Below are 10,954 nucleotides of genomic sequence, written 5' to 3' on the forward strand. Positions count from 1 at the left end.
ATTATCAGATTTGTTTTTTATGGCTGTATCATATTGCTATCGAGGTATTGTATTACAGATCCTGAAGTCATTGGAAACAGCAAGACCCGCAGTTTGTGATTTCATTACTGAAGTTTATTTAGCTCTCAACACCAATGAATTCCTTGAAGTGTCAGCAAATATTCCTGGTTGTTCGGATGTACGCGATAGTTACGTAGGTGCTTGCTTACATAATGGCAGTGATGCGAATTGCGGCATGTTGACCGATGTCCAAATTTGTATTTCCGTCTGTCGTACTACGGTCAACAACAATGATAGTAAAGCAGACAGTAAAAGTTACGTTCCTCGGGAAGAAACAATGTATCATGCGGTGAAAACGGCACAGCCGAAAAAACTAACAATTTACCTAGAACGTCTTACACAGTCCTTGCTAATGATGAGAGTCACAGCATCGGATGCCCTACCACACCAGTTCACAGGTGTCCTGCTTTCTGATGCTTACCAACGTCAGCCGTCGCTTCCGTCCTTTAACGACGCTAAGGAAGACTGTGAAACCTACTTCGAACGTTTGAAACAACATTTCAGGGAATTTCAGATCACAGATGACTCCCTACAAAAATTTTATTTTCTTGTTCTGGGCATAACGAGATACGTTCTTTTTGCTTCGCAAGTTTCTACCGTTGTCAGACCCCATGACTCTCTCCTATAACGAAATATTTGTGCTTCTGACTAGCGATTCCATGAGGCGGCGCCTTGGCTTGAGTTCCACCAGTACCATGAACGGCCCAGTCAGTCATACCGATCTTGGGTCACGGACTTGAAGGGTCTCAGCCGCAGATGTGACTTCACTTGCAGTAATCAGCATTGCAAGGCGTTGTATTCAGACTCCTTGATTCGCGACGTTGTCTTTCAATGCACAGGTTTCATAGATCCGGACATCTGCGTTGGATCTACACAACCCCTATATTCTACGCATCGCCCACTCCTTCACATAAGTGGTGAACGAGCGTCTCATGACGAGGCCGCAGGTGGCAGCAGTAGAGTCCTCGGTGCAGGTGCCTCCCTCGCGCCGTCGGCAGGTACAGCCCACAGAGAACAATGCCTTCGTGACTCCTCCTTGTCCGACGTCTCTATGGCTCTCGGAGCCGTCGGTGGCCCCACATCAGCAGTAGAGTGGGTCACTTCCATGTTACACAGGGTGCTCGTCATCCTACCCTCGGGCAGACTGTCCCCATCGGGGGAAGACGTGCACACTGTGTCAGACAATGGCCATCTCTGATCTGGAGGCAGCCTCTCATCACCCACAGAGCATAATGATCCTGTGCACATGCTGCAATCAGTCACCCCACTGGACGCCCCATTGATGTGCAAGTTGTTTCTCATACTCCGCATTTTTAACGTGGCCGTCCGTATCCAGGTCAATACGGGGGCAACCGTTTCCTTGTTTAATCTGTCTTCGTATACACACCTGGGTACCCCAGAGCTGTCTCCCACCTCTCGGCCATTCGTCGTGTTCGGTGACAGTCGTATCACACTTCATGGGCAGTTCTCGGTTCTGGGCACTTATAAACGCGTCTCCCTGCTCTTGACCTTACTAGTGGTTGACCAACCCTCGGATCCAAGCAATTCAAAACTCGCTGCTTTCACACTGTTTGGCTTTTCGATATCTGACGAAGTTAAGGCTGTTTCTACTGCTGTCCCATTCCAGGACCTCGACGATCTGTGAACGACCTATGCCTCTCTGTTTCAGTCTGACTTAGGGTGCGCTTTAGACTTCCATGCACACATTGCTCTCTCTTCAGAAGCTCAGCCATGGTTCTTCCGAGCTTGACCTATACCAGTGGCCTTACATCCGGCAGTCAAGCAAGAGCTCGATCGACTGCAGGGTGCTGGCATTATCAAGCCCATGAAAGCGAGTGCTTGGGTGACCCCTTTAGTGATGATCAGGAAGCCCAATGTCTCCCTTCGCCTATGTGAGGAAATGCGGAGTTACAAACAATGCACAGTCCCTGGTGGAAACTTACTCATTCCCTGGCAGGAAGACCTTGCCAAACATGCACTTCGCGAGTGCTTCTCTAAGATCGACCTGGCGGATGCTTAGAACCAATTACCCTTAGATGACGAATCATCAACAAGCCTTTTGGATTACATAAATATGAACGCTTTCAATTTGGTATTTCCTCAGCGCCAGCCATTTTCTGGGGGTACGTGGAGCAGCTCACACGACCAGTTCTGGGTTGTATCAATTCTCTTGTTGACGTCTAGGTCACTGGCCGTACACACCACAATCACTTGCAAAATTTCCGTCCCTTATTTCACGCCCTGTAGGCCGCAGTTTAGTCTGTCAGCTGGAAAAGAAAAGTCGAATACCTAGGGCGCTGGCTCAGTAAAGATACCATTCGTCCATCAGATCGCAACATCGAGGCCATTAACTCCCTTCCCTGCCGCAAGAATTTATCTGACCTCCAGGCTTCTTTGGGCAACGATCTACTACTTAAAGTTTTTACCCCAGGCTGCTGACGTTACACAGCCCCTGAATGGACTGTGTTGCAAAGGGGTGCTTTTCACTAGGACCCCTACCTATGATCAAGATTTCCTTGACCTGAAAGCAATGCTCAAGTCCGCCGATTGCCTTACTCCCTTCTCTCCAGGTAGCCACTTGGTTGTGGCGGCCGACGCTTCGGCCAATGGTACTGGGGCAGTCCTGGCTCAAAGTAATGAGGATAGCTCAGAACAACCCATTGCATATGCGTCCAAGACACTATCCCCAGCACAGAGGAACTATTCTCAGATTGAGAAAAAGGTTCTGGAGATTGTGTATGTTGTTAAAATGTTTCACATTTTCCTGTTTAGGGTAAATTCACTGTCTTCACTAATCACATGCCTTTGGTTACCCTATTCGGCCCAACCACACGCTTCTCTGGCTCAACTGCTCAACGTCTTCAGAACTGGGCACTGTTCTTACACAATTACACTATGTTATCCAATAATCAACACTCCAACGCAGATGCCTTGTCAAGTCTCCCCACAGGAATTGATCAGCAAGTCCTCTGCTTTCACATTGATATAGCCTGCCAAGATACACTGGATGGATTCCCCATCATGGCTGCACAGGTCGCCTCTGTCACATGCCGAGGCCCCATTATGAAGTAGGTTCTCCACTATGTGACCCGTGGTTGGCCCACATATCTAACTCACAAGTTGAAAATTGAATTGATCCCCTGGTGGTACCTCGGACACAAGCCCTCAGTTGTGGCACTAGTCCTGTTGACCACAGAGGCGGATCCCTATCAGGTGATCATCCAGCCCAATTTACTCAACGGCAGCCTAAGCTTGCTACACTACTGAGACTGGGTGATGTTCCATATGAAGGCGTTGGCTTCCCAGCATATTTATTGGCCCAGTATCGATAGCGACATCTAACACTTTGTCTGTAGGTGCACAGTGTGCCCCCAATAGGCCAGCGCATTGCATTCATTTGCACCATGGCCCATGCCTCACCAGCACTGTACTGCATCCACCTCAATTTTGCGGCCCCATGGTTGGAACTCATGGTTATTAATTGTGGATGTATACTCCAGATACCCATATGTGGTGCTCATACTGTCCACCATGACTGATGAAACACTCATGGCCTTGGCTCAGTTCTCACCATTGAAGGCCTGCCTTGTACCTTGGTCTCCGATAATGACCCCCAACTCCTCTCAGCCTCCTTCTATGCATTTTGTGAGGCCAATGGTATCAAAGACATCTGCACCCCTCCTTTCCATCTGTTCTCCAATGCCACAGCTGAAATACTGGTCAGGGCATTTAAACAACTGCTGACAGAAGCTGTTCTCCCACCATGTCAGCCCTCACCTTATTCCTGAGAACTTATCACCACGCCAATTTATGGTCATGGTCCATCTGACCTCCTCCATGGGCGACAACCATTGACACTGCTCCATTTGCTGACGCCACCACCTTCTGAGACCCACTTCAGAACCTCTCAGCATTACAGTATGGCTGTGTGGGCACTCTCACACGGGGGGAAAGATGCTTGGACTCCCACTACAGTCGTCACAATCTATGGTCGGCATTTGATATCAGTAGAGACACAGAAGCAGCTCGAGCACTGCCACAATAACCAGCTCCAGCTTCTTACCCCTTCATGCACCTCATATCCCCCAACCCTCCACTCCCTTTTCGTGAGCACGAGGTCCTCGAATTGGCCCCACTGCCAAAGACCACCGGCTCCCAGCCAACATGCTGGCACTTGTTTCCACAAGTATCAGACTTGCTGTGAGATGCCCTGCCCTAAAGTGACTTTTTGATGGATTCCATGGACTGCCCTCCTAACCCACCACTGGCAGTCAACGACAGAGGGTCTCCCTCCATTCCCTCCTTCCACCTACTACAGCACTGTCCAGGGCGTTTCAACCCCTGGGGAGGGGGAGGGCGATATGGCATTGGAAAGCGTGGAAGTGGAATGTGCGAGGGTATGGACCTGGATACTCACTAGGGGTCTCTTTGCTCCAGCGTGGGCCTGCACCCCGAGCCTCGCCATTCGAGTGTGCCACTCTCTGTACCGTGTAAAGTCCACGGACAATCATACTTCCCTCAGTCATGTACACTCCTGGAAATTAAAATAAGAACACCGTGAATTCATTGTCCCAGGAAGGGGAAACATTTTTGACACATTCCTGCGGTCAGATACACCACATGATCACACTGACAGAACCACAGGCACATAGACACAGGCAACAGAGCATGTACAATGTCGGCACTAGTACAGTGGATATCCACCTTTCGCAGCAATGCAGGCTGCTATTTTCCCATGGAGACGATCGTAGAGATGCTGGATGTAGTCCTGTGGAACGGCTTGCCATGCCATTTCCACCTGGCCCCTTAGTTGGACCAGCGTTCGTGCTGGACCTGCAGACCGCGTGAGACGACGCTTCATCCAATCCCAAACATGCTCAATGGGGGACAGATCCGGAGATCTTGCTGCCCAGGGTAGTTGACTTACACCTTCTAGAGCACGTTGGGTGGCACGGGATACATGCGGATGTGCATTGTCCTGTTGGAACAGCAAGTTCCCTTGCCGGTCTAGGAATGGTAGAACGATGGGTTCGATGACGGTTTGGATGTACCGTGCACTATTCAGTGTCCCCTCGACGATCACCAGAGGTGTATGGCCAGTGTAGGAGATCGCTCCCCACACCATGATGCCGGGTGTTGGCCCTGTGTGCCTCGGTCGTATGCAGTCCTGATTGTGGCGCTCACCTGCACGGCGCCAAACACGCATACGATCATCATTGGCACCAAGGTAGAAGCGCCTCTCATCGCTGAAGACGACACGTCACCATTCGTCCCTCCATTCACGCCTGTCGCGACACCACTGGAGGCGGGCTGCACGATGTTGGGGCGTGAGCGGAAGACGGCCTAACGGTGTGTGGGACCGTAGCCCAGCTTCATGGAGACGGTTGCGAATGGTCCTCGCCGATACCCCAGGAGCAACAGTGTCCCTAATTTGCTGGGAAGTGGCGGTGCGGTCCCCTATGGCACTGCGTAGGATCCTACGGTCTTGCGTGCATCCGTGCGTTGCTGCGGTCCGGTCCCAGGTCGACGGGCACGTGCACCTTCCGCCGACCACTGGCGACAACATCGATGTACTGTGGAGACCTCACGCCCCACGTGTTGAGCAATTCGGCGGTACGTCCACCTGGCCTCCCGCATGCCCGCTATACGCCCTCGCTCAAAGTCCGTCAACTGCACATACGGTTCACGTCCACGCTGTCGCGGCATGCTACCAGTGTTAAAGACTGCGATGGAGCTCCGTATGCCACGGCAAACTTGCTGACACTGACGGCGGCGGTGCACAAATGCTGCACAGCTAGCGCCATTCGACGCCCAACACCGCGGTTCCTGGTTTGTCCGCTGTGCCGTGCGTGTGATCATTGCTTGTACAGCCCTCTCGCAGTGTCCGGAGCAAGTATGGTGGGTCTGACACACCGGTGTCAATGTGTTCTTTTTTCCATTTCCAGGAGTGTATTTAGGTAGCTGCGCTGTGCTACCCCAGCAGTCTGGTACTCGCTGTTGCTCGCACAAGCATCTCAGCCGTACTGCATTCCAGTTCCGTGCCTTGAGATACATACTGTAATTGTTTGGAGTGTTCCTGCATTGTTGTTGTGTGCCTGTGTTCATCACCTCAGTTCTGGCTTGCCTGCCTCGTGTTGTGTCCTGGTCGGTCATAGTGTGTGTCGTATCTGCCCTGTCTGTTCGTTGTTAGTGATACCTCCAGTGACTCCATTCTCTGCCTCTCGAACAAAAAGTTTGTGCCAGTCGTATAAGAGCGTCGCTATTAGAGCCACTGGTGTAGCAAATGAAGTTTACCTTAAATACAAGCTTCAACAGTCATGAGCGTCAGTTGCCTGGGAGATTGGTCGTTATGAGTTGGTATTAATGAAGAAGGCCGTTAAAGTGACAAAGACGCCATTAACAACTCACTGTGTTCATGTAACAGGATTAGAGGAAGCTCTATGTTCCTTTTGCGATACTGCGTATAGGCTTGGCAGGAATGTAGCCACTGTACAAGATTTCTGGCAGTGGTGGTCACGGAAATATACGGTTGCAAGATGACTGGGCTCTGGACGTCCATGTGGTAGTACCATTATGTTAGGCGTGGTTCTGGCGCATCGTAGTGCACCTACAGTAGCAACTTTGAGCGGCATTTGGCCCCACGCTGACACAACGAACGTCGAAAATTACCTTACTGACAGCTCCAAGCCAGATGTACTGTAGCGTGCATTCCAGCGACCCAGACTCAACGCCGCTTGCAACTTCAGCGGTGTCAAGCGACCGCTCATTCATATGCAGATTGCAAACCAGAGGTGATTCGAAGGTACGTTGGAGGTCTGTTGCTTCTTCTGCTGAAAGCTGTTTCTTCCTCGGTGCCACTGATGGCCGCGTGTTGGTTAGAAGGAGAACAGCACTGGACCTGCCACCAACGTGTCTGCGTGCTAGATACACAGGACCTATATCTGGAGTTATAGTATGGGGTGCGCATTTGTATGAGAGCAGGAGCCCTCTCATGTTTATCTCACGCACGCTGACCACAAATTTGTATGTTAGTCTGGTGATTCAACTTGTTGTGCTGCCATTCATGAAAAGCTTTCTGGGGATGATTTTCCAACAGAATATCGCATACTCATATGCCGCTGTTGTAACCCAATAGGCAGTACAGAGTGTCGGCACGTCTTGGCGTGCTAGACCATCAGATCTCTCTTTATAAATTACATATGGGATATCGTCGGACGATAACTAGCATTATGTGTCCTTGTATTGACCGACCAAGTGCAACAGGCATGGAACACCATACCACACACTGACATCCGGCACCTGTACAACACAATTAATTCACGTTTGTTCGCGTTTGCTCGGTTGAATTCAACATCTGGCAGCTACTCCAGTTGTTAACCTAGCAGTATTTCACAATTGCAGTGGCTTATCTCGCGCTTACATTAACCCTGAACAAACGTATTATCGAAATTTCAATACAGTACATTTACTATTTGTTGGTGCTGTGATTTTTTCCTCAGCGTATGTTATTTGTGGCTGAATTAAATATGCTATTTTTGAGTACTCCAATCTCTCGTATTTAAGTGTACATTACGTTGGATGTAATTTGGATTTTAAAAAAATTCGCTCCGAAATTTATATTTCAAGGTTTACTTGCAGGATGCACGTAATTAATCATCATTGTCTCCAGTATTTTCACGAAACCGCCGATACCGCTGTTCGCTGCTGATAAATGTTACTATATCCCTTTTGTTTTAGGAAGCTGAAGGGTGTATTTCGGTAGGAGATGTTGCACTGCAGTGATGTGAACTAATTACACCGCAAAAACGAACAAAACAATACGACATAGAATTCTTCTTTCGTGAACTGGAAGTAGCAACCTCAGTTATTGAGCATAGTGAATCACTACTGTGTAGAAAACAGTGCTAGGTATAGGTACGTCAGAAATGTATGTTAAGAAGTGTTAAAATGGAATAATTAGATAAGTTTTAAACCTGTGTAACAAGTAAAACCTGGAAAATGTGGCACACAAACACAAGTCCCGTACCTCACTTTCTATAACATTAAGCAGAACTGCATACAAAAAGTACAAACCCCTTTAAGTCTCATTGATAATCTAGGCTGACAAGAAAATCGGATATTTTTCACGTACTGCGTTATCTTATAAGCCTAACCCAAATTTCAGTTTGGCTGTTCACTCGGAAATGCTTGTTCAGAAGGTACTGCATTTCTGGTCATCTGAATACTCAAAAACAAAACATAAAATTTACTGCAGAGGTTGCTAACAAATATGTAATCGGTTAGATTTGAACATTAAAATCAGTATACAAACACATCATGCAAGAATTTTGAGGGAAGCCAAAGTAACATTAATAAGCGAAAGTAACATTAATAAGTCAAAACATAATTGAACATCAACTTAACAGGGTGTGGGTCCATGTTTGGAACACAGTACAACAGCCATTCGGCGTATCATGGATTTCACGATTCGTTTTTAAGGGTACCGCAGATATGTAGCAAAGAATGTCTGCGCACAGCTCTCGTTATTTCTATAAAAACGGGTTCGGCGGTTTGCGGGCTCGGAAGTGGCGCTCTATAACGTACGAGATGAGGTCCATGGACGAATTTGATGAACCAGACATGAACATGGGCTCACTGTCATGCTTCTCAAAAGCACTGTAGGACGATTCTGGCCATGTAGCAAGAAAACTTTTCCTAAGTGATACCTTTGCAACTGCTGCGAACTCCACCTCCGGAAACGTGCATTGACGGTGTATCAAAAAACTTTCATTCATGCACCAGCACTATAGTCTGTCGTCAGAATAACCACGGACGGCCTCCTATCATGGTTTTCAGAGGAGGCTGTCTACCCTTTTCCACGTTCTTTGATAAGGCGAGGACGTCCACCTTGTCGCTTACTCGTAGTTTCACCGTTGATCACCCACTAACCATAAATACTCAAGGCAGTAGCATGCCAACTAGTCCACCGTTTCTGGGATGCTTGTTCCCACTTTTTAATGTTTATATGTCCCAGGATGTCCCCATTTTCTGCCAGTACCGTCACTGAAATGATTCCCTATTCTCCTCTGCTCCGGCTAATATGCTGTCCTCACCCCGTCACGTAGTCGCAAGCCATAATGTGGCATTCTCAAATTGAGGAGTTATATGATTTTGGTCAATCACTGCAGTTTTCATCTGCCTCCAAATCAGCCAGAATTTAGTCCAGTCTCTCAGGCAGGTTTCCAAATATAGATAAAAGTTACACATCATCAGATATTGGATCCAACGTCCGAAACAGATTTTCAAACATTGTTACAATCCACAAAACTCATTGCCTCGAGGAACAACTCTAATACTTTATAGACTTGCCACATCCTACTTGAAAACGTGAACATAAAAGCTGCTCTTGTGTGCTCCCTCTAACTTCCAATATTTTCAGAAAATGATGTATCACCCCACACTCAGCGCTAGTATCCCAAAATATGATCACAAATTAGTGGTCCTACTATTGTATTACATCAGAAGATGTCAGAAACACCGCAGTTTCGTATATTTTTTAACAACACAGGGACACTGGGATACTGAAGTTACTAGGCAACAGTTGAGTACAGAAATTACATTTCTTAAGTTTGTTATGTCCTTTTTTTGTCGTCTAATGAGCCAGGTATATAACATATGAACATAGCTGCTGCCGGAAGTTGTGGAAGCTTGAGTTCTTGTTTGCTGCGGATGTGCAGAATGATTGTCACAGCTATCAGACATAGTCCCCGGTCCTCCATTTCACAAACAAAAGGCGAGCTAAGAGCTAGAGACCCTTGAGATTGACCAACAAATACTAAACGCACACAAAATTTTTAACGATCAATCGCGGGCTGGTATAATAACACTACCAAATTTCACATAGTACTGATTTTTTCTTTCTTGAGTTTTATAAATTCTTCTTTCATATGTACTTTAACTCGCATTATTTTCTTGCATACATCTATAACCTTCAATGTCAACTATGGCCTGACAGTGGAACTGTATGTCTAAAACTGGTTCACAATAAAGATGATTGTTGTTGGAAAACTACACTTTGATTTTTAAAAGATAAAGAAATGGCCAGAGTATGTCTTAATGTAAAACGTTTTCCATTAAGTTATGAAAACTGCATCACCACGCACGTATTTAGCGCTGGATCGCAGATTCTAAAAAGGTATGAAACGATTGTACATGGACAGCAGTCGAAACCTAAAGCTTGTCAGAGCTGTTGCTAGCAAATACGCGTAGCAGACTAAATCTCTTGCGTCAGATTCACAGTCTGTGGAAAACAAGAATGCTGACAGTCACTTTACAATGGTATTTCCTCTCATGAAGCGCCGTGTAAAGGTGCAGAGTTGTCTTAAAACTTTGAAGTCACTGCTTCACATGATCTTTTTGCAGGACTTTGTTTCTGTTACAACGTAGATGCCACACTGTTCACCTTATTAGAACATTTATAATACAAAATAGTATATTTTTTTTAATTTCTAGTTCTTTTTAAATTTGGGCAAACGTAGTATATTTCTTATCCTATTCCAACCTGTTATAATGGTTCCATGAGATTCTAATGCCCTGGAAAAGAACAGCAACAGAAAATCAGTTTTTTAATGTGTTTCACTTCTTTTCCAGGTGCTGAATGGGACGTATGCGCTACTGAACATGCTTTACAACTTCCATGGCACTGATTGAAACCTGATGAATGAATGTTGCAAGACCAGTGTTTTTGAAAACTCGTGTAAACAAATACATTACGCTAAAAGTGTTTCTTTCACAGACCAGTGGATTACCAGGCCATTGGAATATCTGAAAGAATCTTCTGAATATAAATTAATGGAGTTATCGGTGTCAGGTAATTAAAATGATGACATAAACAAAGAGCATGCCGATTCGTTAA

At 46.7% G+C, this 10,954-nt stretch overlaps 1 protein-coding gene across 1 annotated transcript in view; it reads left to right on the forward strand.

Annotated features, from left to right (window-relative positions):
* Positions 1-10,749, forward strand: part of LOC126356728 (uncharacterized) — an 80,340-nt gene extending 69,591 nt beyond the window's left edge. Inside the window, 1 exon segment of the mRNA XM_050007396.1 lies at positions 10,690-10,749. Within this exon segment, the coding sequence (XP_049863353.1) occupies positions 10,690-10,749 (60 nt within the window).
* Positions 10,750-10,954: the final 205 nt, after the last annotated feature.

This window comes from Schistocerca gregaria, chromosome 1 (assembly GCF_023897955.1).
Source record: "Schistocerca gregaria isolate iqSchGreg1 chromosome 1, iqSchGreg1.2, whole genome shotgun sequence".
NCBI classification, from domain to species: domain Eukaryota; kingdom Metazoa; phylum Arthropoda; class Insecta; order Orthoptera; family Acrididae; genus Schistocerca; species Schistocerca gregaria.